At 54.3% G+C, this 27,986-nt stretch overlaps 3 protein-coding genes across 5 annotated transcripts in view; 2 read left to right on the forward strand and 1 right to left on the reverse strand.

Moving 5' to 3' along the window:
• Nucleotides 1-1,668: 1,668 nt before the first annotated feature.
• On the forward strand, nucleotides 1,669-13,238 carry ARAF (A-Raf proto-oncogene, serine/threonine kinase). Of its 2 annotated transcripts, none has more exons than XM_045473027.1 (16): nucleotides 1,669-1,798; nucleotides 3,080-3,274; nucleotides 3,448-3,551; nucleotides 4,530-4,632; nucleotides 4,726-4,880; nucleotides 4,987-5,085; nucleotides 7,481-7,622; nucleotides 7,730-7,757; nucleotides 7,846-7,997; nucleotides 8,090-8,292; nucleotides 10,046-10,222; nucleotides 10,325-10,371; nucleotides 10,861-10,979; nucleotides 11,219-11,350; nucleotides 12,331-12,465; nucleotides 12,665-13,238. In XM_045473027.1, the coding sequence occupies exons 2-16, from the start codon at nucleotides 3,179-3,181 to the stop codon at nucleotides 12,797-12,799; spliced, it is 1,827 nt and encodes a 608-aa protein (XP_045328983.1). In that variant the 5' UTR covers nucleotides 1,669-1,798; nucleotides 3,080-3,178; the 3' UTR covers nucleotides 12,800-13,238. The 2 variants fall into 2 exon arrangements, with proteins under 2 accessions (XP_045328983.1, XP_045328985.1); XM_045473029.1 differs by having other exon boundaries at nucleotides 1,692-1,798; nucleotides 3,120-3,274.
• Nucleotides 13,230-27,986, reverse strand: part of SYN1 (synapsin I) — a 51,183-nt gene continuing 36,426 nt past the window's right edge. Inside the window, exons 6-13 of one of the 2 annotated variants that reach the window (XM_045473025.1) lie at nucleotides 19,132-19,194; nucleotides 18,266-18,408; nucleotides 18,098-18,172; nucleotides 17,894-17,996; nucleotides 16,523-16,669; nucleotides 16,067-16,154; nucleotides 15,387-15,978; nucleotides 13,230-14,345 (exon numbers count right to left, since the gene is read on the reverse strand). In XM_045473025.1, coding sequence (XP_045328981.1) covers nucleotides 14,210-14,345; nucleotides 15,387-15,978; nucleotides 16,067-16,154; nucleotides 16,523-16,669; nucleotides 17,894-17,996; nucleotides 18,098-18,172; nucleotides 18,266-18,408; nucleotides 19,132-19,194 — 1,347 coding nt within the window. In that variant the 3' untranslated portion in view covers nucleotides 13,230-14,209. The remainder of the gene's footprint in view (nucleotides 14,346-15,386; nucleotides 15,979-16,066; nucleotides 16,155-16,522; nucleotides 16,670-17,893; nucleotides 17,997-18,097; nucleotides 18,173-18,265; nucleotides 18,409-19,131; nucleotides 19,195-27,986) is intronic. The other variant, XM_045473026.1, reaches the window with a different exon arrangement.
• TIMP1 (TIMP metallopeptidase inhibitor 1) lies at nucleotides 23,498-27,575 on the forward strand. The gene is made up of 6 exons (XM_045473030.1): nucleotides 23,498-23,630; nucleotides 24,464-24,592; nucleotides 25,655-25,734; nucleotides 25,919-26,045; nucleotides 26,319-26,443; nucleotides 27,302-27,575. Exons 2-6 carry the CDS (start codon nucleotides 24,472-24,474, stop codon nucleotides 27,470-27,472), a joined length of 624 nt encoding a protein of 207 aa, XP_045328986.1. The 5' UTR covers nucleotides 23,498-23,630; nucleotides 24,464-24,471; the 3' UTR covers nucleotides 27,473-27,575.

Below are 27,986 nucleotides of genomic sequence, written 5' to 3' on the forward strand. Positions count from 1 at the left end.
GAATTCCCTCATTATAGATTAGTTTCGCCTTATAATTTCATACAAATGGAGTAACAAACAGTATTTCTCCTTCGAGTCTGGATTCTTTCGCTCAACCCTATGTCTATGAGATTCCCTTTCATTGCTGAGTAGTATTCCACGATCCCATTGTTGTGTTTTTTGTCAATTCTTCTGTTATGGGACACCTGGGCTGTTTCCATTTTTTGGTTATTATGAATCAAACTAATGTGAACATCTGAGTGCAAGTTTTTGTGTGGACATATTTCAATAGCATGCTGTGGACGGCTCACTAGAGCCGATTTTGTAAATCTCTTCTCAACTCTTGTTCGGTGAGGTCATATTAGTAGCTTGAAATAAGCCATGGTGGGATTATTTACACCATAGTTGGCAATGCTACAAATTAGAGATTTTTTTTTTTCTTTTCCTGGAAAGCTGGTTGTTAAACATTTACCAGCACATCACTGGACATATGTTTTTATTTCTTTGGAGTAAATACCTAGGAGTGAGATTGCTAGACTGCGTGGTATGTCTATGTTTGACGTTATAGGAAGCTTCGAATAAACATTAAAGCAGGCTGCGATGCGCAGTTCCAGCGATGCGCTAAAGAGCTTGCGAAGACAGAAAGTAACCTCATCCTTTTATACAGCCAGGCAGATATAACCCGTTACATACATGTTCCCAAAAACGACAGTAACTTGTCCTCAAGTAAGAACTGACAGCACCATTTGCTACACATAGTTCATCTCAAATTCATGTGGAATTTGGGGTAGCCATCTGCCTTTACCCAAAGGAAAAATAAAACACAGATCTCTTTGACAAGCAGGTAACAAGTTTGAGCCAGGAGCCTAGGTCAAATTCCTATGGAGACGTGGAGATAAGGGTGCTAGACTCATTGATGTTTACATTTCAAAGAGATGGCTCCAAGGCCCTCAAGAACAACATTCATGGGTAGTAAAGTTGGCAAGAGGCCTAAGTGGCTTTTTAAAAGATTTACATACATTTGGAGAGACGGAGAAACAATTTTACAACCTTTCTAAAGGAAATGCTCTAAGAAAGGGAAAATTCAACTCTTAAAAATTTTTTTACCCTACAATACCTTCACGTGTCTCTGCTCTGTACCCCATTCCAGGTCCACACTTCCTTCGCCTCTACACCTGGCTATCTATGACTAATCTCTCAAAATCCTTACCAACTCCATTTCTACAGTAAGCCGCCCAAAACAGCAGGCCGCTCCTCCTAGGGCCAGACCCTGCAGCCCCGGCCACACTAGAGCCCCGCCGTTATCAAAAGGTGTGACTACAAGTGTCAGAATTGGAAAACGTTGCAGTTAAGTGGTCTGATTCCAACTCATTTCAAAGACGGCAACACTGAGACACAGGAAAATCCCAAGTGGGTACCAAGGACTCCGGTCACTGGCCAAAAAAAAGGCACTTAAGGATTGCCCGGCCAGATTCAGGAACCCTCAAAGCAGAAAAAAAAATTCCTGCTTTATTCCACCACGGCACTATTGGGGTTAAAGTACACAGCACGCAGGTCTCCACCCGACTGCGCCTGCGCGAGCCCAGACATGCGAATTTGCCCCAGACCCTGACGTTTCAGGCAGCCCCTCCTAATCCGGAACAGGACCCACATTCCGCCGGTCCTGCCTTGACAGGCGTGACCCTAATCCAATAAGAATTGAGGGCTGAATCCTGTGGAGCCAATGGCCAAAGTCTGAGGGGCCGTGGAGGCGGACTCTTCGAGGAAACAAGAAGACAGGCCCAAGATGGAGGCGGCGGTGGCCGTAGCGGCGTGACAGGTGAGGGCGGGCCCGGTGGGGTTAGGTTTCTGGAGCGACCGCCGGGCACGGGCAGGGAGCCGGGACCGAAGGCTCAGCTCCAGGATGGCTTCGCCTGGGCCCCGGCGCCCCACGCCCGGAACCGGAGGAGTGGTTTGACCCGGGGCGAGACCATCGTCGACAGCGGGGGGGGGGGGGTGGGGTAGACAGGAATAGGGGTGTGTGGCTGCGGGGGATGGTTTCGCCCGTCGCGTGTGGCAGCGCGCCTGCGCAGAGCTGGAAAGCCCTTGGTAGGCGGGGCCGGGCTGAATGGGGCCTGGGTTGTGGCGTGGTGCCCGGACTCCCTCTAAACCTCCTTGAGGTCTCTTGGTGACCCTTCCTTGCAGACAACGGGGTGTACTTGGAGATGTCGTTCACTAGTCGCTCCCCTTATTCCGGATCAATGTCTGACCCATTGGAAGAATGTTTGAGGATTCCCCCTTTACTCTTGAAACCCACCGCAGCCTCCTTCCATTATCACCAGTAATATGTCTGTGACCCCTTCATTAATTAGGGGGGATTTTAGAGCCCCCCCCCCACCCCTGTTTTACCCCTGTTTATCTCACCTTAACCGTGTTTAGTAACGCACCATTATCCTCCATTCACCCCATGACAATGTCCGGTGACCTCCATTTCCGTTCTTCTCCCCCTTACCGTCCCTGCAGCATAGTGTCTGCTGAGCCCCTATGAACTCCCCATCACAGTCTGGTGACTTCCATTAGCCACATAATACAGTGTTTGAGAGCCTACCTTCCGTTACAGCCCGGGGTTTAGGGATTCCCCGGGCTTAGGGATTCCTGCAGTGCCCTTACAAACACTCTTTTGGTGCAGTTCCCATTGCCCCTAAGCTAAGGGCGGTATCTGATCTTCTGTTTGTTTCCCATCGCCTTTGTCACCACAGTATCTGGTAACCACCCTTTGTCCATTAAAAAGTCAGGACAGCCTGTTCAAGTCCTTTATGTACCTGACACGCCCCATTGCGGTGTGGTTTGACTTGATTGTTGGCCCCCAGCAGAGACTGGGTACTCCTGTGCCCTCCAGGACTGAGTGTGCTGCCTCTCATTGTGTCCTTACTGTCCCCTCCTCTCCACCCTCGGCCCTTAAGAGTGAGACAAACAACAGGAGAGGCTGAGCAGAGGAAGGACTGGATGAGTTCAGGGTGCTTAATAGGATCCCTTGGGCTGTTGTGTGATTAGGCGACAGGGGGTGATGTGGAGCCTGGAGATTGAATTTTTTTTTCCTCCCCTGCCACTTTGCTTCCAGACTGTCATTACTGGACCTCTGAATCCCTCCTGTGTTCTAGGAGCCCCATGGCACCTGCCCAGCCCCGCCTCAGTCCGTCTTGACAAAGTCTTAGGCTCCATGGAGCCACCACGGGGCCCCCCTGCCAACGGGGCCGAGCCGTCCCGGGCAGTGGGCACTGTCAAAGTGTACCTGCCCAACAAGCAACGCACGGTGGTGAGTGTGGCAGGGCAAAGCTGGCAGGGGGTGGGGATGGACCCCGTTGTAAGTCTTGATTCAGAAGGGTGACTCGGGATGGGAGGAGGCTTTAACAGAGGCGTGGGGGAAAGTTGGCTGGGGCCCGTGTTGGGCACTGACCCGCCCATCTGCACACACAAACACACACACAGGTGACTGTCCGGGATGGCATGAGTGTCTACGACTCTCTAGACAAGGCCCTCAAGGTACGGGGTCTTAATCAGGATTGCTGTGTGGTCTACCGGCTGATTGAGGGGTAAGTGTGCCACCCCCACTTCACCTCCCTCTGCTGGGCGCCCAGCCTCCCATTTCTGAGAGCCGCCTGACTCCTTCCCTCGGTCCTGCAGTTCCCATTAGTCTTCCCTTAGCTCAGTGAGTCCACTAAGAGTGCCTCCAGCTTCAGTTTCATACCTTCATTAGTTCATTGGCCTTTAAGGTCAGAGCAGCTCCTCTCGACTTAGCCTCCAAGTCCTCACCCTGCTCCCATGCCTCCTCCCAGAATTCATCTGTTTTGTTCTTTCACCATTTCATCCATTTGTCAGCTCTCTGCTGCCTCCGTTTCCCTGTTCTCTGTCTGCCGCGAGGGGCCGTGCTGGCCTTCTGTTTATCCCTGTGTCCTGGGGTGCCTTAATTTTTTTTTTTTTATTTGACTCACACATGGCTTTTCATTTGTTGTTTCAGTGCCTCATCAGCCACTTTTTCAGGGGCTTGCTGAGCACTTCTGAGATTTGCTGTTAATTCACTGTCTTATTTGCTCCTCATCTTGTGGTTAAGAGCATGGACTCTTCTGGGGCACCTGGGTGGCTCAGTCAGTTGAGCGTCCCGACTCTTGATTTTGGCTCGGGTTGTGATTTCAGGGCTGTGGGATCGAGCCCTGCGTTGGGCTCCATGCTGAGCATGGAGACTGCTTAAGATCCTCTCTTCCTCTGCCCCTCTCCCCCACTCATGCACACACTCTCTCTAAAAAAAAAATCTTTAAAGAGCATGGACTCTTCACACTGTCCTGCCACTCACAATCCTTTGTGGCCTTGGGCAAGTCACTTTTTCCTCTCAGTCTCAGTTTCCTCATGTGTAAAATGGGGACTAGGAGAGTAACTACTTCCTAGAGTTGCCACGATGAAATTTAAACATGTCAGATATTACTCTAGGATGGTAGGCTTGGAGGGACTTTTGGGGGTTCCCTGCCTTCCACCGTCCCTGTCCACCCTCTCACTCCCTTCCATGCCCCCTGCAGGCGAAAGACAGTCACTGCCTGGGACACAGCCATTGCCCCCCTGGATGGAGAGGAGCTCATCGTAGAGGTCCTTGAAGATGTGCCACTGACCATGCACAATTTTGTGAGTGTGGAGTGGATGGTGGGGGAAGACTGTGGGCATGGGGCAGGGAGAGTCCTTGACCAGGCCTCAACCTTCCCTGCTCTGTGGCAGCAGGTACGGAAGACGTTCTTCAGCCTGGCATTCTGTGACTTCTGCCTTAAGTTTCTGTTCCATGGCTTCCGCTGCCAAACCTGTGGCTACAAGTTCCACCAGCACTGTTCCTCCAAGGTCCCCACAGTCTGTGTTGACATGAGTACCAACCGCCGACAGTGAGCCTGGCCTGGGTTGGGTTGGGGAATGGGGAGGACAGAGGCCACAAGCTCTTATAGTCATTTGACCCTTGTCCTCTTGCTGTACACCCTTAATGCCCTCAAGGGTCTACCACAGTGTCCAGGATTTGTCCGGAGGCTCCAGACAGCACGAGGCTCCCTCGAACCGCCCCCTGAATGAGCCGCTAACCCCTCAGGGTCCCAGGTAGGGATGCCGATAACTGAACGCCTGTTGTCAGGAGAAAAAGATCTGGAGGCCTTTGTAGACCACAAGCCATGCTTCATTCATTTGTTTATTTGACAAACATTTATTGAGTACCTACAACTGTGAGTAAGGGCATGGACCTTGGGCAAGTTACCCAATCCCTCTGGGCCTTAGTTTTCTCATCTACAAAGAGGAGATGATAATACTTTTTACCACATAGGGTTCTGGTGAGGATTTATTTATTTATTTATTTATTTTTTTTTTAATTTTTTTTTCAACGTTTATTTATTTTTGGGACAGAGAGAGACAGAGCATGAACGGGGGAGGGGCAGAGAGAGAGGGAGACACAGAATCAGAAACAGGCTCCAGGCTCTGAGCCATCAGCCCAGAGCCTGACGCGGGGCTCGAACTCACGGACCTCGAGATCGTGACCTGGCTGAAGTCGGACGCTTAACCGACTGCGCCACCCAGGCGCCCCTCTGGTGAGGATTTAAATGTGTTAAGACACATCCACTGCTTAGGACAAGATCTGCTACAGAATAAGGAGTCCATATTAATTATAAATACATATATGAAGCATCTAACTATTTTGTTAATTCTTGGAGTATAACCATTCTCAAGCCTTTCCATTTTGAAATACATACTATTTTACCATAAATTCCATTTTATTTCTCCTTTATGTTAAGTATTATAATACTGTAGTATTTCTATATTAAAGTATATTATTATTCTAAGATAGTGTAAGTTTATAAAACATGCATTTTATCTGTTTGATTATGTATTTTAGAATGTCTGTATTTGTACGGTATGCTATAAATACATCATCATGTGTTCTACTTACACTACCTTCGTATAATGTAAAATACACATTTTTACATAATATAAAATAGTAAAGTTAGGGCATTGTGTTATTTTTAATTATGGGTATATGTGGATTAATTGCCTATAAATTTCATTTCAGGATAGTGAAAGGAACATTTTAAAATGTGTTTGTAATGTTTCAATATATATATAACATACATCTTTACGTATTGACACACATCTATGTATAACATATACAGCTGACCCTTGAACAACATGGGTTTGAACTGTGTGGGTCCACTTGTGGATTTTTTACATACAGTACTATAAATGCGTTTCTCTTTCTTGTGATTTTTTTCTTTTCTTTTTCTTTTTTTTAAAGAGAGAGAGGGGTACAAGTGAGTGAGGGGCAGAGAGAGAGAGAGAATCCCAGAAGGGGCAGAGTGAGAGAAAGAGAGAGAGAAGCGGGGCTCACCCGAAGCGGGGCTCAAGCTCACCCGACATGGGGCTCGAACTCACAAACCGTGAGATCATGACCTGAGTCGAAGTCAGATGCTTAATGAATGACTGAGCCACCCAGGCACCCTTCTTATGATTTTCTTAAAAACGTTTTCTTTCTCTCCTTTTTTTTAAAAAATGTTGATTTATTTATTTTGAGAGAGAGAGTGCAGGAGGGGCAGAGAGAGAACCCTAAGCAGGCTCTGCGCTGTCAGTGCAGAGCCTGACGCAGGGCTCCATCTCACAAATCGTGAGACTGTGACCCGAGCCCGAGTCAGGCACTTAACCCGCTGAGCCACCCAGGTGCCCCCAAAACACTTTCTTTTCTTTAGCTTACTTTGCTCTGTAAATCTATTGTAAGACTACAGGATATACTACATAGAACATACACACTTTGTGTTAATTGACTGTTTATGTTATCGGTAAGGCTTCTGGTCAAAGGTAAGCTCTCAGTAATTAAGTTTTGGGGGAGTCAGAAGTTGTACGTGGGTGTTCACCTGGGCAGGGATCTGGTGCCTCTAACCTCTGCATTGTCCAAGGGTCAATGGTATGACGTTATTATAATATATATATTTGGAAACATTAGCATTTTGAATACAGCTAATGTGTTGTGCATTATGTAATGATATATTTGAATAGTACGCATGGTTATAAAATATTATATATTGCTCTTTCCCCCACTGTCTGTGTGGCTTGCTGTCTCTCCTTAGGTCTTTACTCAGATGTTACGTCAGAGAAGCCTTTCCAGACCCTACTAGGGCCACTTTCTGTCTCCTCATGTTGCTTTATTTTTCTCTTTTTTGCCCCTGTCAGCAGTGGGCATATTAAATATTCTTGGGTTGTTACGGCGCTCTGTCCGTACTGGAACATCAGTCTCACGAGGGCAAGAACTTTTACGTGCTGTGCCCACAGTTTTCCTTCCACCAGCTCTAATGGTATCTGGCACAGGGCAGGCATTCAACAAGTGTTTCTTGAGGAAGTGAAACGTGATCACGTTGACTTACTCTGAGCTAGACCTACCTTTACCGGGGTGGGGGGCGGCTTTACTTGTTCCCTTGTTGGGCTGACAGTGATTTCACAGGCTTTCCCCTGCCAGCTCCCGCACCCAGCACCGCGACCCTGAGCACTTTCCCTTCCCCGCCCCTGCCAACGCCCCACTCCAGCGCATCCGCTCCACATCCACTCCCAACGTGCACATGGTCAGCACCACGGCCCCCATGGACTCCAGCCTCCTCCAGGTTGGTGGTGCGGGTGTCAGTCACGGAGGGCACCGGGCGGAGGGAGGGGAGAGCCGTTCCGGCTGGCTCCCCTGTCCCCTCTCTGAGTCCCGTCCCTCTTCTTCCAGCTCACTGCCCAGAGTTTCAGCACCGATGGTGAGTCTGCCCCCCCACAGCCCTTCTGCCTGTGCCCCCCCCAACCACACTCCACGTGCCTCCACTCACGTCCCTTCCACAACCGCAGCTGCTGGTAGTAGAGGCGGTGGCGACGGAGCCCCCCGGGGGAGCCCCAGCCCCAGCGTGCCCTCGGGGAGGAAGTCCCCCCATTCCAAATCCCCGTCGGAGCAGCGTGAGCAGCGGGAGCGGAAGTCCTTGGCTGATGACAAGAAGAAAGTGGTAAGCTCCCGGGGAACCTTTGGTGGGGGCGCCACAGGCTGAGTGATGAGGGAAGCGGGCAGGCCCCTGAGATGCCGCCGTGTGGCCCACAGAAGAATCTGGGGTACCGGGACTCGGGCTATTACTGGGAGGTGCCGCCCAGCGAGGTGCAGCTGCTGAAGAGGATCGGGACGGGCTCGTTTGGCACCGTGTTTCGCGGGCGGTGGCATGGCGACGTGGCCGTGAAGGTGCTCAAGGTGGCTCAACCCACAGCGGAGCAGGCACAGGCCTTCAAGAACGAGATGCAGGTGCTCAGGTGAGATTGCACTCGTGTGGGGGCGGCGGGGCAGCTCTGGCCCCTCCCTGGGGAAAGGCCAGGCTCAGGGCACTTCCCGCACAGCACCCGTGTTTGTGTTGTGTTATAACCATAATCGGAAGTTGTTTCTCAGCCGGGCCGTCCCTTTCCCCTCTGGGAAGTGGGTATGGGTAGAGCACAGCTGACGATAGTATTGTTTGTGTTGGGGTTGATAACTGATGTTAATTAACGTCTCTGCCTGCAAACCGTGGGTCTTGTCATTCGCCTGCTGTGAAATGGGTGTGGCGGCAGGCCAGGACCTCAGCCTTAGTGTGTGCCCCTCCATTTATAGCATAGTGTCAACCACATTGCCAGGAAGGCTTGCGTCCCTCCTTCCCCTCTGTGTCTGCTGTATCATTTGTGGGACGCTTACCGTGTTGCGTTCCTGTTATTAATTACAGCAATGCCGTAATTGAAAGAGCAGTATTATTTAACTGTAATGGTGACCGTAATTTAATTGTGGTGTAATTAACGATTGTGGTTGCTCTCCTTAATCTGTCTTTAATGCGATATTAATTAATTGGCACTGAGAAACCCCGGGGTTCCTTTTCTGCCTCTCTAGTTGCTACCCCTCCTGGGGTTGCTGGCGTGGACTTTCCCTCTGACAAATGGGCACAACTGTGTCACAGAGTTGACGTTATCAGAATTTCTTGTGCTATCTTAATAATTATCCTCATTACGGATGCCGCAGTAAGAAAACTTTTATTCTCTGTTCCTCCCTGGAAATTACTTGAGCACGCTCTAAATTTGCATTATGTCAATATTTTAACCATAATCCGCCCACTGTGAGGAATGCTCACGTCCTCTATTATCCACTGCGACGTGAGCAAAATGGCAGAGCATCGTTGATGTTGTGTGCGTTTGTGTTACTGTTACTACTGTGGTTACTACTTACTTCTATAAGGAGCGATGGTTTTTCTTCTAAATCAGAGGGGATCTGTTCATCTGTGACAGAGCTTCTGTGAGGTAGACTCAGGTACCCAGTAGCAATAACAGCAAGGACAGTGACATTTTCAGGGTGCTTACGCGTTAGGTGCTCTTCTAAGTGCCTTACAGATTATTTACTAATTATTCTTCCAGCTTCCCTATAAGGCAGCTAATCTAATTATGACAGTTTGGAAGTTGAGGAAAATGAGGCACAGAGAGGTTAAGTGTCCTCCCTGAGGTTGCACAGTGAGTACCTGGTGGAGCCTGGATTGGAACACAGACTCTGATCTGAGTCCTAACCCAAAGCTCTTTACCTCGAAGCCTCTCGTGGTGATTAACAGGACATAGTCACATGTCACTGGTATTTTTACCGGCATTTATCAGTATTACAACGATACATCGATGAAGAAGGTTGGCATTCCCCTTTCTTGTCTGTAGAGTGGTCACAGGCCCAGGTCATGGTCAAGGTCAGAGGTTGGCAGGTGTTGATGATGGAGAGCCACTGGTCGGCAGAGGGGCGGGGTCAGTAATTGCTCCCTCCTGCTTTTGTTGGGAGACTCGGATGAGGAAGCTTGGGATGTAAGCCCCCAGGGTGGGATCGTAGCCCATGAAACATATCTCACAAAGGCACTGAAGCTGGCCACAGCCTGGCCCTGAGCCTCCCGAAAGACAGGGTGGAAATGATGACAGAAGGCAGCAGTGAACAGCACCACTCCTGATGCTCAGAAAGTGAGTGACAGTTGCTCTTTTTTCCTTCCTGTCCTGGTACCACCTTCCCTGCCTGCAGGAAGACACGTCATGTCAACATCTTGCTATTCATGGGCTTCATGACCCGGCCGGGATTTGCCATCATCACACAGTGGTGTGAGGGCTCCAGCCTGTACCACCACCTACATGTGGCCGACACACGCTTCGACATGGTCCAGCTCATCGACGTGGCCCGGCAGACTGCCCAGGGCATGGAGTGAGCCTCTTGGCCTGGGGACAAAGGGAGGGGGCTGGCAGGCTTGGGGTGGGGAGATGAGGTCACCCCCAGCCAATTTGCTGCCTGCTTCCATCCCTACAGCTACCTCCATGCCAAGAACATTATCCACCGAGATCTCAAGTCTAACAGTATCTGCCTGTCCCTGTCTAAGGGCTTGGGTGGGGTGGGGGCTTAGAGGGATGGCTCTTGTTGGGGGGCCTTCTGGAGATGCATAGGGAGGGGCATGTGTCATGTGGCTTAATAGGGGCTTTAATGGGGCTCTCTTGGTCAGGGTTCAAAGTTGCGACTGGTTCGGGTGCTGTTCCTGGGGACTTTGGTCAGGGTCTAAAGTATGGCAGCTGTGGAGGACATTACAGGGAGTTCTGATCAGGGTCATGGGAGTGGCAGTTATGGGTGCCACTCCAGGGGCTTCCTGGCCGGGAGTCACAGGGGGGCCAAGGTAGGGAGCACTAATTGGAGTTCCCAGCCCGAGTCAAGATTGTGGCTAGTTTGTGTGATATTGGGGGGCTTCTGGTCAGGGTCAGAGGCACGAGTGTGGAGGCATCAGTGGGAACCTCCCAGTCAGGATGAGAGATGTGGCTATTGAGAGCTCCTGTAGTGGCCCTTGACCCTGGTGGACATCTTCCTACACGAGGGGCTCACAGTGAAGATCGGTGACTTTGGCCTGGCCACGGTGAAGACACGGTGGAGCGGGGCCCAGCCCTTGGAACAGCCCTCGGGCTCTGTGCTATGGATGGTGAGTTGGGCCAGGCTGGACTGGGGCCATATAGGGACATGGGTTGCTGGGCCAGGATGTGAGGAGCTGAGTGGGAACGGGGATACTTGTGCCAGATGTGGGTGTCTAGACTGCTCATGTTTTTACCTTGTGAGGGTGTTCCCAGTTGTACCCAGTGTGGCTAGTGGGATCTGGGACTCTGGCCAGCCATTTTCTGGCCTCCATGATCCCCCTGCCTGGTCTGGTCTGCCCTATCGAAGGCGGCTGAGGTGATCCGTATGCAGGACCCGAACCCCTACAGCTTCCAGTCGGATGTCTACGCCTACGGGGTTGTGCTCTATGAGCTCATGACCGGCTCTCTGCCTTACAGCCACATTGGCAGCCGTGACCAGGTGAGCCCCACACCTTACCCATAATCTCTCAGGGAAGGGAGTCCCCTCAGCCTCCAAACCTTAGACTTCCTCCTTGTAAAGAACGCCACACTTCCCCCAGAAACCCAAAGTCTTCTGGGCTGAGAACTCCCAGAATCCTTTGGTCTTCCCTAGTCAGAATCCTCTCCTCCCCTATACATCTATCAGCCTCTGGGTCCTTGAAGTCCAGAATCTCTTGAATCCCCTATACCCAGGATCCCACAGGGCCCCCGAGTACCCAGAAGCCCTCTGGAACTCTAGATACCTACAGTCCTCTGGCCTCAGTGCTCAAAATCTCCCAAGTCCCAAAAAGCCCAGAATTCGGTTTCTGCCCGTCACAGAAGCCATCTGTGCTTCTGGAATACTCACAGATACCCACGGTCATTCAGGCCTTGGGCATCTAGCAGGCCTTTGGGGCCCTGGAACCCGTGATGTTTTAGGCCTGGACTGTCACAGTTTTCCTAGGTCTAAAGTGTGGAATCTTCCAGGACCTCTGAAATTGGGGATCCTCTAGGCTCCAAGCCCTGAGCACTCACAGTCCTACAGGATGCATGGACCCATAGTCCTCTAGCACCCAGACACCTAGAGAAATACGAACTCCTGAGATTTAGAGTCACTTAGCTCCCTCCAGACCCAGAACTTTATGTTTCCCCTGACTCAGTACTTTCTGGGCTTCTAAGCCCCCTAGAAACCTGTGAGCCAAGGGATACCTACAATTCTTGACTTCTCCTGAGCTTAAATTCTGTTCTGCAAGCAGAGAATCCTTGTCTTCAGAGACCCAGTCCCAAGTCCTAAGAGACCCAGAATCCTTGCATCTACAAGATACCCACAGTCCTCAGACCCGAATACCCAGAGTACCCTAGTTTCCCAAAAAGGAGCCTCCAAAGCCCCTTGAGACCCAGAATTCCCTCAGCCTCCCAGCTCAGACCCCCAGATCACCGCATTCCTGCCCCCCCCCCCAGATTATCTTCATGGTGGGCCGTGGCTATCTGTCCCCGGACCTCAGCAAAATCTCCAGCAACTGCCCCAAGGCCATGCGGCGCCTGCTGTCTGACTGCCTCAAGTTCCAGCGAGAGGAACGTCCCCTCTTCCCCCAGGTTGGCCGGGTAGGCGGGCTGGACACAATGGGGAGGGCAAGTCTGAGGAGGAGGAAGACTCCGAGGTGTCAGTGGGAATGGTGCACCTTCAAGGGTCAGGAGTGTATCATGTGTGTACTTCCCCATTAGGCCGGGGTTTGCGGGTGTCGGGGTGCCCGTGTGGCTCTGGACACCTCCTCTAACCTGCCCCTGCCCCCAGATCCTGGCCACGATTGAGCTGCTGCAGCGGTCACTCCCCAAGATTGAGCGGAGTGCCTCCGAACCCTCCTTGCACCGCACCCAGGCTGATGAGTTGCCTGCCTGCCTCCTCAGCGCGGCCCGCCTTGTGCCTTAGGCCCTGCCCCCAGCCGCCAGGGAACCAATCTCAGCCTGCCACACCAAGGAGCTCTGCCCACCAGCCAATCAATGTTGTTTCTGCCCTGATACTGCCTCAGGATCCCCCATCCCCGTCCTGGGAGAGGAGAGGGTCCCCGTGTGCTTTTCCAGTTCCTCTGGAATTGGGCCCCCCCCCCAAAGACCGAGACCCCTGCTTCCTCCATAATTTGGTTTCCTCTTGGCTTTGGGGATACTTCTAAATTTGGGAGCTCTTCTGTATCCAATGGCTGGGATTTGTGGCAGGGATTCCGCTCAGAACCTCTGGAATTTGTGCCTGATGTGCCTTCCACTGGATTTTGGGGTCCCCAGCACCCCATGTGGATTTGGGGGGTCCCCTCTGTGTCTTCCCCGCCATTCAAGGACTCCCCTATTCACCAAGAAGCACAGAATTCTGCTGGGCCTTTGCTTGTTTATTTTGCTTCCCGACTCTTCTCATGGGGTTCAGAGCCGCTGAAGGGTGGGGGTGAGTCCAGGCAAGGAGTGGTTGGGGGGAAGTGCGGACCACACAAACAGCGCCACTGCACGCATCACCACAGGCGGCACGATGAACGAGGACCACATATGCCAAGCACGGCACAAGAGGAGGCCACGTCAGTCACAGACACAGACATCACGGCAAAGGTGGGGAAGCAGAGGACCACTGGCCCTCCGTGTGCAAAGGATTCTGGGAAGATGGGTGGAGTTTGCATATTTAGAGAGAGCTGTCAGAGGCAGGAAAGTGGGAGTGTGGGTCCCTGGGGAACAGAAGGGTCCTAGCAGTGGGAGGACCTCCCGATGTGATCAGTGGGGTTGAGGGGTGGTTAAGAGACATCCTTGCAGGGCTGGAGAATGGCATCTGAAGAGGTGGAACTCCAGAGATGTGAGATCCCTGAAAAGGGGCTCCAAGGTAGGGGTTTCTTTGGGATCTAGGAAATCTTGATGGGGAACAAGGTGTCCTTGAGAGATCTGGGACCAGGAGTATGGTTTCCCAGGAATTTCAGGGTTCCAGGAGGGGACTCAGTAGTGTTAGGGCCAGAACGTGTTCCCTGGTGTTTGGGAGCTTCTGGGAAGGAAAGTGCACTCTGGAGGTGGGGGGGAGGTCAGGAGTAGAGGTTTTCAGGAATTTGGAGGTTCTAAAACTGAAAAAAAAGTCTTGAGGTGGCCGAGAGTGGCCTTTTATAGGGACTCGGGAATTCCAAAGTGAGAATTGGATGTAGGACCAGGAGTGCGGTCTCCCCAGGGACTTGGGCATTCTGCAGAGTGAGAAGAGGGGTCTGGGCAGACCAGGAGAGGACTTCTCAAGGGATCTGGAGATTCCAAAAGTGAGAAATGGATTCAGGGCCCAGAGAGGGGTTGCCCAGGAGGAATTAAGGGTTCTCAGGGTGGGGTGTCAGTCGGAGAAGAGGCTGGCGAAAGACTTCCTCAGGCTGCGGATGGTCTCAGCTTTCACCTCGTCCTGGCTAAGGCTGGGCCTGGGCGGGGCTGGCTCTGGAAGGTTGAAGGCATTGGTCAGAGACTGGGATTTGCTAGAGAGAGACAAGGTGGAGGCATGGGAGGAAGGGGGTGGGGAGGAAGGGAGGAAGGGGAGAGAAACACAATGTTACCCCAGGCCCGGCCCAGCCCTGCCCCTCTAGTCCTGGGGCTGTGCCTGTGACCCTCCCACCCACCAGCACAGGCCTGGACCCTGATGGATTCTCAGGTGGAGTGGGGGAGCCCTGGGCCAGACTGGGAGGACTTGGATCCAAGGTGAAGTCTGGGCTTAGTGGGAGGAGTCTTGGGCTGCACCTTCTCCAAATTGTAGACTAGACTGGGAGGATGTAAAGCTGAAGATTGGCAGGGAGCCTCCCAGTCTGCGTGAGGAGTCGGGGAGGGAGTGCGGTGGGGTTTGCACTGAGGACAGGCTAGTGTGGGTGGAGGGCAATCTAAGGGGGAGCATTTGGATGTGGTGGGGAGGACTTCTGAGCTCAGGCTGGGGTGGGGGGAGTCTGGAGTGGACCAGAAGAGGCAGAGAGCACCATGTGATGATTTGGGAGGAGACTGAAATGGCCCAGAAGGGAGGCTAGACTGTAGGAAAAGCATGAGGACAAGCTGGAAAGAGCGGGAAGTGATAGAGCGGGGCTGTGAGTTGGCCAGGAAGAGTCGGGGGGTTGGGCTGGGAGGAGTCCAGTTGGGTAGGAGAAGGGTGCGTTTTGCTGCGAAGGCTCCAGTGCAGTGCGGCTGGGCTGGGTGGAGGATTTGATGGGCAGGGTCAATCAGCAAGGTGCCTGGGGGGCTGGGGGAGGGGGCTTTTCCAGGGGCCTAGTGGGAAGACTGTGAACTGAAAAGGGTTTTTTCTGGGGTTCTGCCACAAATGTCTGGGACGGAGGGCAGGAGCCTCCGTGAAGTGGGGCGGCGGTGTGTGTGTGTGTGTATAGGTTGGATGAGGGTTCTGTCCAGACTGAAGATCAAACTCTTGGGACTCCTGTATAGGACCTGGGTCCGAGGAGCCTGGGAGCTGGGGCCACTCTTCTGGTGCAGGAGCCTGTTTTGTGAGCAGCAAGGCGAGGGCTGCCGTGGGGTCCTCTTACTTGAGCTGGGGGTGCGGAGGTCCCCCGGCAGTGGCGGTGGCGGGTGGCGGCACGTCCTGGCTGGGTTTCTGGGCCAGCTGTGGCTTGGTGGGTCGTCCAGCAGGGCCCGGGCCACTGGGCCGCGGCTGCTGCGTGGTGGGTGGCCCGGTGCGGGGCATGGGACCCGCCTGGCTGGCCTGGCGTGTGGGGCCGGCAGGGCCTGGGGGTTTCTGGGGTGGGCCCTGGCGCTGCTGACCACTCGGTGGGGCCCCCGAGGCCTTTGGTGGAGCCTGACCGGAGACAGATGTCTGACGCGTAGCCTGTGGGGGGCCCGCTTGGCGCTGGGGAGATGGGGAGGCGGGTGGGCGGGCTGCTGGAGGCGCCCCGGGTCCTCCTGCCACTGGCCGGGATTGGCGGCCTTGACCCTGGGTCAGTGGTGGGGCCTGGGACGCAGGCTGCTGGGGTGCTGATGTGGGACTTGGTAGACGCTGGGGCAGGGGACTGCCAGCTGGGGGTCCGAGGCCCGAAAGGTGCTGCTGGCCCTGCGGGGGCGGGCGCTGCTGCAACGGGGGTCCCTGGCGTTGGGGGCCCGGGCCGGGCTGTGGAGGGCCACCTGAGGGACAGAAAGAGTGCACATGTGAGAGGTGGGGGGTGAGGGTTGCCAGTACAGTCAGGCCCCAGGAAGCCGGCCCCTCACTTACCCTGTGGTGGGGGTCGTTGCTGAGCTGGAGGTCCTGAGGGCTGCTGGGAGGTCTGGCGGCCCAAGGGCGGGGCCCCTGGGGACGGAGTCTGCGGCAGAGGAGTGGAGCAGGAGAGGTTAAAAATAGTTACCGGCCAGCCAGAGCATCAGCCAATCAAAATGACACGGGCTCCCAGTGTGCTGGGTGTTGACCCGTCTGTGGCTGAGCTGAGGGGGTATCAAGCTGGGGAGGGGGGAGCTTGTTGCGGGGGAGGGTTGGGAGGCACTCGGGGAAGTCAGGGTAGCAGCCATTTTATCAACTTTTACGAGCAATTGGTAATTGCCGCCACACATGCGCACTGGCAGTGCCCTTTGCCTGCTGATTATCAGCTCTGCGGCAGCATGACCGAGGGTTGGCCTGGCAGCCACTAGCCCCCCTCTGGCCAGCTCCGCCCTCGCTCAGCACCAGGGGCCTGACCTGGCCGTGGGAGACCCTGCCGGGGGAGGCATCCCGCTGCCGCTGCCTGGGCAGGGCCTGGGCCATCTTGTTGACCACAAGCTCTACGATGAGCTGCTTGTCTTCATCTTGGTGGTCCCCGATGAGTGGCATGGAGGAGCCCACCACCTGGGGGAGGGAAACGGATCCGGTGAGGAGAGCGGCAGGAAGTGCATGGGAGGGTGACAGCCACCGAGCACCCTTAAGCTGGGGAAAGGCGCGGGCTGGTGCCAAGGAAAGATTCAGTTTGAGAAGCACCAGCTTTGCAGTGCGAGAAGGCTTGTCTTTTACAAGGTACCGGACAGCTCCTGAAGGGAGCCTACAGCTTAGAGCACAGCTCCACAAATTAGGGCCCGCGGGCCAAATCCAGCCCAGACGCCTGTCTTTGTATGGCCCCTAGAGCCAAGGATGGGTTTTACATTTTTTGATGGTAGGTAAGAGAACAAAAGAAGATTTTGTGATACGTGAAAATATACGACATTTCAATTTTTATATCCCGACAGTTTTAGGGGAACGTTTGTTTTGTACGTATTGTCTTCGGCTGCTTTTGCAGAGAAGCTGCAACAGAGACTGTATGGCCCACACAGCCTAAAATGTGCACTGTCTGGCCCTTGACCGAAAACATTTGCCAGTCCCTGCTTTACAGTTTGCTAGGTGTTCTGTCATTTACAAAGAACTTCGTGGTGGCTATAGTACTTTATAGTTTACAAAGTTCCTTGTCCTTTTCAAGGGACTAGGGGATATATGGTATGTTTAGACTTTAGAAAAGTGCTTTGCATGGGCGCCACTGTTTACAAAATGCCTCACTGTGTAGAAAGCGCTCCAATTTTCAAGGCATTTTATGGTTTCCAAATTGCCTTACCGTTTGCCAGGGGCACTGCTGTGTACAAACAGATTTAGAATTTTGCGAGTGCTTTGCTTTAGTAACGAGGACCTCCCAGTTTACAGAGCTCCTTTCTTATAGTTTTATTTTTTTTTTAACGTTTATTCTTATTTTTGAGAGACAGAGCAGAAGGAAGGGAGGGGCAGAGAGAGAGGGAGACAGAATCGGAAGCACGCTCCAGGCTCTTAGCTGTCAGCACAGAGTCCGACGCGGGGCTCGAACTCACAGACTGCAAGATCGTGACCCGAGCCGAAGTTGGACACTTAACCGACTGAGTCACGTGGGCGCCCCAATATAGTTTTGTAAAGCACTCGGCTGTTCCTCAAGCACCTCCTAATTTATGAGGTACTTTACAGTTCACAGAGTGCCTTTATAGCAACCTGGGCCATGGAGAGCTTCACGGCTTATGGAACGATGCTGCCATGCACCTGCCCCACCCCGGACCCCTACCAGTTCCTGGGTGCTCCCACCTCAATGATGTGATCCCTTCCATCCTTGCCATGCAGTGCTTCCACTGCGCAGATGTCCAGTCCCCCAAAAATCTCGGAGCACGTATCCACCCACAGCTTGTACCTGCCGAGATGTGGGGCAAGGAAGCCTGTCAGTGCCCGGCCGGCCTGCGTATCATGCTTCCCCCCTGGCGTCCCCTCCCTCTGAGTCCAGGCCACCCCCACCTGTCAGACATGGCGATCTGCTCGAGCATGGCAGAGCCGGTGTTGGTCTTCCAGTTTCCTGACACTGACGTCCTCCTGGGGGGACAAGACGAGAGAGGACAGAAGCTCAGGGGAGCCCAGGTTGCACAGGCAGGGGACCCCTACCCAGGCCTCGGCCTCTCCACTCACATGTAGGCTTTGTAGTTCTGCCCAATTTTCTGGACGCGCACATCATATTTGGCGTCAATGAAGGGCTCGGCAGTGGCATATGTCTTGGTCAGTGCCACGACGCTCGCGATGTCCTGGAAGTCGTGCTGGTTGTCCACTTTGACCTGTAGGAGTGGGGCGGGGATCAGGACCTGATTAGGACAAGGTGGCAGCAGGCGGGGGGGGGGGGTGTCCCAGGGCGGGAGCATGCACGTAAATGACACGGGTGAGCCAAGTACGTACAAATTCAGTGGATACGCCAAGACACTCGGGCGTGCATAATTCTGGGGGTCCTAGTTTTTACACGTACACAGCAGACACGCAGGTGGGGATATGCAACTTTGAACATACTAAAAACAATTGAGTTGTCCACTTTAAATGGGTAAGTTGTATGGTAGGTGGGTTATATCCCAGTAAATCTGTGGAAAAACTGTGTGTATATATGGTCTATGTGTACGGGTACTGCGACACACAATCGGTTGTATACACGATATGCAAGCATACACATTACAAGTCTGCTTTCTACGCACACAGAGACAAAATCAGGTGGACGGAATGCACGCAGGACCCCAAGACGCTTGAACATAAAAGATTATATAGTGTGTGTTCAACACAGGGGCATGTGTATACACAAACACAATGCTGGTTACACGAACAAAGTAACAGGACGCATAAACCTGGTTGAATGTATGACAAACTCTAAGAATGTGAGGGAAAAAAATCCAAAGAGACAAAGACACCCCAGGACACACAATCACACAGAATTACCGGAGTGCTTTGAATACGCAGTATACGTATGCACGCACCATTTCCAAACACACACCTACACAACCCATCTGGGGACTCACCTTGCCCATCCCGGAGTGTGCGTGCCCCATCTTCACAACCACAGGGTACGTCGTGCTGGTGAGCTGGTAGGGCGGAAAGGCAGAGCAGGGTCAGGGCAGGAGGGCCATCACAGGGGTGGGGGGGGGGCTGAGGGAAGCCTGTTCTGTGGGAGCCACGTTAGAAGCCATTTCCCAGAAGAGGCGAGTCAGGGACAGTCAGCAGCGGGGGTCATACACACACACGTTTCTGTGCCCAGAATCGAACTCAGAGCCCTGCCTGCCTGTCCCTCCCTCCACTACCCTCAAGTCCCAGACATCCCGCCTCTGCTTTCCCGGGCAGAGGCATGGGATAGGGGTGGGGGTGGGGGACTTTTCCGGAAAAGGGAAAGTTTGTTTTTATAATGAGTGGATGATAGAGAAGTGAGTGTGTGCATGTGCATGCACGGGGGTGTGGTGGCAAGCATGTAGTAACCGGATCCCTCAGCCAGGCCTCGTGTGTAAGCATCGTCCGTGCACAGACGCGACCCGGAGGCACGCACACAAACCCTCAGAACTCAGATCTACACAACCAAGCCCAGAGATTGCCAAGTAGGTTGAGACCCATGAGATGGAAAGACACACAACCAACGCAGGCTCAGTCAGAGCACACCTTGCTCTCCGGCTGCAGAGGTCCACACATTCAGCCAGCCAGGCGCTTCTGGCCAGCCTCTGCCCAGCAGCACACGCTTTGGGGCACACACACACAGCCCCTTTCCTGTGACCCAAAGCCACGTCACGGACCCACACAGCATGAAGGATTGCCCATGCAGTACAGAGACCACCCTCAGAGGCACAGCCACGGAGTGCACAGGCACACACAACCCCGACAGGCACACACGACAGAACTGGGCACGTACTCACACCCAACACTCACAGACACACCCGCGACACTCCCGGGCCCACGCACGAGGAAGACCCACGCCACATATAGAGGTACACACTCCTAGGTCGTCACATAACCACCAAGACTCAGCACGGAGAGCCGCACCAGACGGGGAGGGGGGGCACACCCAAAGTACATCTAGGGACGCGCACACACAACGCGCCTTGCCACCCATACAACCGGAGAGGCGCACACACAGCCAGGGACACCCAGAGTCTTCCTAAGTGTAGGCACTTACGGGTGTGTGCGTGCACACGCACACTCACACGTCCAGGTGTGGGGATGCCTCAGGCCTCCCGCGACCCCGGGGGCGGGCAGAGGGGCTCGGGTTGGGCGAGCTGCGCGCGCACAGCCGCACCGCCCCCTCCGCTGTCCCGCGGGGTAGAGAGAGGGCATTCCCGGAGGGGCTGCCTGGGCGGCGGCGGTTCCCGGTTCCCGACAGGCACAGGAAGCCCGCAGGCTCAGGGTGACCGATTGACCTTCAGGCCTCACCCTCTCTCCGCACCCCCACCTTCCTCATTTCCCAAATGACTGGCGTCATCACGGGTCCCCCAAGAGGCACCGCGTTGGGAAGGGGGCTGCGGGGATCCTCTCGTTAGCGTTCCGGGGCAGCAGCGCAGAGGCAGCGCTTGACGTTAACACTCGGGCACACACACAACTCAGGAACACCACCTCCACAATTACATGCGCAACTTAGACCCTCTCTGCAGAAGCAGAGGTACAACTCCCAGGAGCGACACAAAACACACAGGTGCGCAACACTAGGGGCGCACACACAGTTCTCAGAGGCAGACACAGAGCAGAGCTGCGTGCAAGTGCACACGCGCGCACAGGTCTCTAGGCCCCTCTTTTCTTGTTTTTAAATTTTATTACATTTTTTAATGTTTATTTTTTAGAGAGTGTGTGTGAGCAAAGGAGGGGCAGAGAGAGAGGGAGACACGGAATCCAAAACAGACTCCAGGCTCCGAGCTGTCAGCACAGAGCCCCACACGGGGCTCGAACTCACGAACCCAGGGATCATGACCTGAGTAGAAGTCGAATGCTTCACCGACTGAGCCACCCAGGCCAGGCCCCTCTTTTCATAAACCCTCCTTGTTTCCTCTGGACTTGAGTCTGAACGCAACCCCGTGTGTACTTATGTGCGCGACTATGCCCGCACACGCGTGCATGCTGGGAGCTTTGCACTCCAGGATCCCCTGGAGAGCCCTAGGTTTGCATCTTGGCCTCGCCTCTTCCTAAAGCCATGTGGAAGCCCGGGTCAGGTCGCCTAACCTTCTCTGGGCCTCAGTTTCCTGATCTGCACAAAGGGCACCACGAGGCCCAAGCGCTTGGCACGTCGTGGAGATGGCCGGGCATCCGCGCTGCACACCCAGCCGGCCCCACGGCCCCCACACCCATGCAATGTCCTCCAGGGGCTGCACATCCGGATACATCTCAGCGAAACCCCACCGGTTTCAAAACCCGCACTATGACCCGGATGCACAGAACCCCTCACGTGTAGACAGTCGGCCACACTCGCTGCTGACTCAGGCTTGAGAGAGCTGGCATCCGAAGCAGGGTCAGTGAGGGGCTGCAGCAGGGTTTTCCCTTCCCGCGCGGCTCCCACTGGCCGAGCTCTGACTTAGCCCCTGCCTCCTTCACTCTCCCTCCCCACTTTCACAACCGGCGGCTCCAAATTCCTGGTTTACTCCCCCTCCCCCCTCTGCCCCCGCCCCTGCCTGACGGGGCCGTTTCTTCATTCTCATTCCTGGGTAGGTCACTCGACCCCTCAGCGTGTCTGGGTTTCCTCATCAGCATCAGGAGATACACCAAGTCCCTAAGTCACAGGCAAATTGTGAGGAACAGATTACTTACTTCAGGAAAAGCGCTGAGCCCAGTTATCTGGCACACAGGAAGCCCCCCTCCTCAAAAAGTGTTGGCTACTGCTATTGGTACTGGGTCAGCATCCCTTGGCCAACCGACATGAATTACCAAGGTGGCAATCGGGACTGAGAGATGAAGTGCTCACAAAGGTTCCAGAACGCTGTTCGATACCCACAGTAGTGGGGTGGGGGGCGGGTGACTGGGCTAACCTCCCTGAGTTAAGCAAGCTTCGTTAGCAAGGGGGCCATGAGGACTGAAAGAATTTACACAAGGAATATAGGACAAAGCGCACAGCACCATCACTGTTATCATTGGTCTGCCTTCCCCAACCAACAAAGGATGTTAATTAGCCCTTAGAGCCCTTTCCCAGGACCCCAGGGAAGATTCAGGCAGCATCTGGAAGCTGGTGGGCAGGGATTGCCTCACCACCAACCCCCCCCCTCCCCCCGCCCCAGAGGTGTGGGAGGGCTAGTGGGGAAGGGGCAGGGCAGGATGGGAGGGGATCCGTTTTCTACTGACTCACAGCCCTCTTTCACCACCAGTGAACCGCCCCCCCCCCCCACCGTAATGCTCACTAATTCACTGGCACTTTCCCCACAGGTCAGGGCCATGCCACGGCTGGGGTGAGATCCTGGCACCAGTTAACCTAGGTTCAAATCCCAGCCATGCCCGGTGATCCTCGGAAGGTTCTTCAATCCCTCTATGCCTCATAGTTCCTCATCTGTAAAATGGGACTAATACCGGTACCCATCTCGGAGGTTTACTGTGAGCTTTAAGTGAGAAAAAATATGCTGAGTGCCTGGGACACAGTTGGTGCTGTATAAATGCTATTTATTTACCTATGTGTTTATTTTTTCAAGGATTTTATTTTTAAGCAATCTCTACACCCAACGTGGGGCTTGAACTCACAACCCCGGCCGAGATGAAGAGTTGCAGGCTCCACCGACTGAGCCAGTCAGGCGCCCCAAGTCTGTGTTTTTTGCGAGGGGTTAACATCCAGGCTCTGGCTTCAGGCCACCTGAGTTCAAATGCCAGTTCTGCTGCTTATTAACTGTGATCTTGGATACGTCACTTAACCTCTCGGTGCCTCAGTTGCCCCCCTTGTATTCCTCCTCCTCTCACTTGCCTTACTCTCTCCACTGCTTCTACCTAATTTGTTTCCTCTCTGCCTCCCTCACCCTTCACCAGACTGTCAGAACTACCAAGGAGAGGGATTTGTGTGTGTGCCTGGCACACAGTAGGTGCACAAGACATGCTTATTAAAAGGATGGACTAACTCAGGCTTCGGCCACGGGGATTTTGGGGGATGTGGGTGATGGGGTAGACTTTGGAGAGAGTTTGGAGACTTCAGGGAATTGCCCTGAGTGCTGGCGGGGGGGGGGGGGGGTAGGGGGTAGTCCTGCCTCTAAGCCCTCCCCAGAGGCTGCCTGGAAGGACTAGTGTCGGACGATGGATGGACTGACAGATGGACAAACGTGGAGATGGGGGCGGGTGGCCAGGGCGAGGCCCAGCGGGAGGAAGAGGAGGAGGGCGCATCTCCTTTTCGGCAGCCCTTGCTTGGCCCGCCCCTTGGCCTCCACGGAGGGTGGGCGGATGAGTAATGCATCCAGGAAGCCTGGAGGCCTGTGGTTTCCGCACCACTGCCACCCCCGCCCCTCGCGTGGACATTTATCCTCCGCTGCTCAGGCCCTGCCACTGTCGCCTCAGACCCAGCGCCTGGAGAGATCCACCAGAGGTAGGCAGGGGCCTGGGAGGCCCGCGGGGCCTGAAGTTTGGCCGGAGCTTTCCTGCTGGACGTCTGGCCGCTCAGCCTGGCCGGCGGGTACCAGGACTCCGGGCTGGTTCAGGGGAGGAGGGCGGGAGTGGGGGGTGGTGGTGGTGCTGGAACTTCTCCCCCAATTCCCACACTCCAGACTCCTTGGAACCCCCATCTCTATCCCCGACTCCTCCAAACCCATGAGCCCCCTAATATCACAGCTGCCTCCCAGGCTGCCAAATCCCCTAAATTCCCTCACTGCTCCCCCAACCCTCCTAAATCCCCAACTCCACGACTTTCCCTGCTCCCAAATCCCTCAGGCACCCCGACCTCTGAAGCCTCCAAACTCTCTGAATCCCCAACCTCCTCCAGACTCCTCAGCTTCTCTCCACTCCCCCCATCTCACTACGCACAACCCTGAAACCCCAAACTCCCCTGGCTCCCTGAACCCCAAATTCCTCACCCCCAGCTTCTCGACCTTCTGACTTCCCAACGTCCCTAAATCCTGCAAACCCTCTGCCCCCTTATTCTGCAAACACCACAGCCTTGTAGCCCGTCCCCCCGCCCTCCCCCCCCTCCCCCCCGCCCTGACTCTCCCAATCTGTGAAATTGCATGAGCTCCACAAGTCCTAGACTCTCCCGACCCCCGACCCTCTGCCCTCTTGGCTCCTCTGGGCTCCAAGATCCCCACCCCCCTTAAAATCTCCACTGCCCCCTCAAGCCTGGAGTGCAGAGGCTTAATCCCGTTCCAGTCTGGGGAAGGCACTGCCCACCTCGCAGAGGACCGCTGACCCCTCCTCCCCACCCCGCAGAACCCACCATGGCACCTTTGGCGCCCCTGGCCTCCTGCATCCTGTTGTTGCTGTGGCTGGCAGCCCCCAGCCGGGCCTGTACCTGTGCCCCACTCCACCCGCAGACCGCCTTCTGCAGCTCGGACTTCAGTAAGTGTGCCCCACTCTGCCCGCACACTCTGTGCGTTTGCTTTTGGGGGGTTCACAGTGGTGTCGACCCCTGGAACAAGTCCACTCAGCCCTGCACTGACTCTGCTTTAGCCGCACCGGCATCCTTGTGCTTCCTTGATTACTCTGAGCCCAATCCCACCTCCGGGGGCCTTTGTACTGGCAGCTTCCTCTGCCTGGTACACCCTCCCCCACTCACCCCAGGTATCCACACGGGTGGTGGCCTCCGATGTCAGGATGGCCTTCCCTGTTCAAAATTTATATATATAGGTATGTGTGTGTGTGTGTATATATATATATATATATATATATATATATACACACACACACACATATGTGTGTGTATATATATATATATATACACACACACACATATAAAGTTTATTTATTTATTTTGAGAGAGAGAGAGAGAGAGAGAAGGAGCAGGGGGAGGGCCAGAGAAAGAGGGAGAGAGACAATCCCAACACGGAGGCTGACTAGGGTTCGAACTAACCAATGGTGAGATCATGACCTTTGCTGAAACCAAGAGCCAGTCACATAACCAACGGAGCCACCCAGATGCCCCCCTCCCTGTTCAGGATTTTAACCCCGGTCCCCTAGTACCCCCTGATCGCCATGTCTGAAATTCCTCATCGCACTAAATACTTTGTAACATTCCATGTACGTATTATTTCGCTTGTGTTTAGCCTCCTTCTGGCTGGAATGTGAGCTCCACAAGGGGGGGGGGGGTTCTGTGTTTTGTTCACTGTTGTGTTCCTAACACCCAGAACAGTGCCTGGCGCACAGCAGGCTCTGAAATATTTGTTGAGTGAATGAACACATGATGAATATATGAAAAAGGCTTAATTTTAAGCAGCGCCTGGCAAAGAGTAGTCGCTCAATATACCAATCAAATCAATTAACCGGTGTGTAAATAGCTTAGTGAGCTGACATCTAGCGATCCCTATTTAAGTATGTGCTTCGCCGGTATTAGTATTTTGATTATTTTATTTTATTGGCTCCTGCAGTCCATTTGACTCGTCTCTCCCCCCTCCTCTCCTGCAGTCATCAGGGCCAAGTTCGTGGGGACCGCAGAAGTCAACCAGACTGCCTTAAGCCAGCGTTATGAGATCAAGATGACCAAGGTATCCCTCCTGCCCTTTTCCCAGCAGTTCCTAACATCTTCCTTCCCGTCAAAGTAAAAGCCAAGGGCCACCGGTTTGTCGAGGAAGTTGGCTGTGATGTCAGGATGCTCTACGACTTCAGGGAAGAACGTGGAGGGGGAGGATGATAGCAGTAAAAGAGATTCTTCCCCTCACCTATCGACAGATGTTCAAAGGGTTCAGCGCCTTGGGGGATGCCTCTGACATCCGGTTCGTCTACACCCCCACCGCGGAGAGCGTCTGCGGATACTTCCACAGGTCCCAGAACCGCAGCGAGGAGTTTCTCATCGCCGGTGAGGCCCCGCCCCCTCGTCCTGTGCCACGCCGGCCCGTCCCTCTGACGCCGCCTGGCGCCGCGAGGGGGCGAGGCTCGGAGGGACTCGTCCCAGTTGAAATGGGAACCGCCCCAATTTCAGCCTATCGGAAGGCGGGGGGGGGGGGGGGGGGCTTTTGCCCAGCGGGGGTCTGTGAGCCCGGGACGCCAATCAGGCGCCGCCCTACCCCCCCCCCCCCCCCCCGACGCCGGCCCAGCTGATCAGCTGCTGCCTCTTGCCCCCTGCCCCCAGGAAAACTGCGGAACGGACACCTGCACATCAATACCTGCAGTTACGTGGTTCCCTGGAACAGTCTGAGTTCCTCTCAGCGCCGGGGCTTCACCAAGACCTATGCTGCTGGCTGCGAAGAATGCACCGTGAGTACCTGGGCCCTGCCCGCCACCTGGAGAGCGGTCCTTGGGTTCTTACCCAAACCCTGGCTTCTTTCTTGCTCCTCCTGACCATTCCTTGTCCGTATGGCTGCTCCCCAAACCCTAGTGCTGTCCCTGATCTCTCTTGCTGGTCCCCCGAAACCTGAGACTGGAAATTCTGGTTCTTCTTTGCTCTGTGTCTCGTACCTGGGGATTCGCTGTTCTCTGGACTTTCTGGCTGCTTCCTGTCCCTCTAAATCCCCCCTTGGGACTATTTTCTAGTCCCACTGTCTATTCTTGACCCCCCAGGGATTGTTTCTTGGTTCCCTAGAATGTTCTCCAGGAACCCAAAGCGCCGATCCCCCAACCCACTGACTCCTCCCCAGCACATCTGATTATTTCTCTGTAGCTCTGACTGCTCCGTACACAAGGGTGTGTTACATTGCCCTTCCAACCATTCCAAGACTATTTTCTGGTGGCCCTGAATGTCCTCTGATCCCAGTGACTGTGCGTCTGAGCCCCATGGCTCTATCCTATGCCTGTGCCCCACTGGCCAGCTGTTCCCCGCTACTACTGCCGCTTGTTCCCTATCCTATGGAATAGTTTCCCTGGAAAACTGTCTGACCGCCCCCCCCCCCCCCCATGACTGTTCTCCAGCCGCCATTCCAGGAAACTGATCAGTTCCCTGGATTACCATCACCTTGCCAAGCCCAATGCCTGTTCCTCCAATGGGAGGGGCTGTTCTCAAGTCTCTCCCCAGGTGGGGCAACACCAGGTCTCCCTAGGCAGCTGAGTGTTGAAAACTGAGTAGGGGCGGGAGGCGAAGCCCTCAGAGATGTGCCTCCCTCCCCTCCCCTTCTCTAGGTATTTTCCTGTTCATCCATCCCCTGCAAACTGCAGAATGACACTCACTGCTTGTGGACAGACCAGTTCCTCACAGGCACTGACAAGGGTTTCCAGAGCCGCCACCTTGCCTGCCTGCCAAGAGAGCCAGGGATATGCACCTGGCAGTCCCTGAGGACCCGGATGGCCTGAATCCGGCCCCCAGCGGAAGCTGAAGCCTGCACAGTGTTCACCCCATTTCCCACTCCTGTCTTTCTTTATCCCAAACAATGAAATAAACAACTACCATCCAGCAGGCAGTGTCCCCGTGTAATGTGTGGGAACAAAGCCATGTCACTGATGACCCGGTGGGAGCACCCTGGGACCAATGCCGAGGGAGTGGGGGATGCGAAATCGGCTTTGTATATTTGTACATAAAATCTGAGGTACTGATGGGGCGCCTGGGTGGCTCACTTAGTTGGGCATCCGGCTTCGGCTCAGGTCACGATCGCACGGTCCGTGGGTTCGAGCCCTGTGTTGGGCTCTGTGCTGACAGCTCAGAGCCTGGAACCTGCTTCGGATTCTGGGTCTCCCTCTCTCTCTGCCCCTCCCCCACTCAGGCTCTGTCTCTCTCTCTCTCTCTCTCTTTCTCGGGAATAAAAAAACATTTAAAAAAATTGAGGTACTAGTAATAATCATCTACCTTGGCATTAACATTGGCAATCTT

Source organism: Leopardus geoffroyi, chromosome X, assembly GCF_018350155.1.
Source record: "Leopardus geoffroyi isolate Oge1 chromosome X, O.geoffroyi_Oge1_pat1.0, whole genome shotgun sequence".
Classification (NCBI taxonomy): Eukaryota; Metazoa; Chordata; class Mammalia; order Carnivora; family Felidae; genus Leopardus; species Leopardus geoffroyi.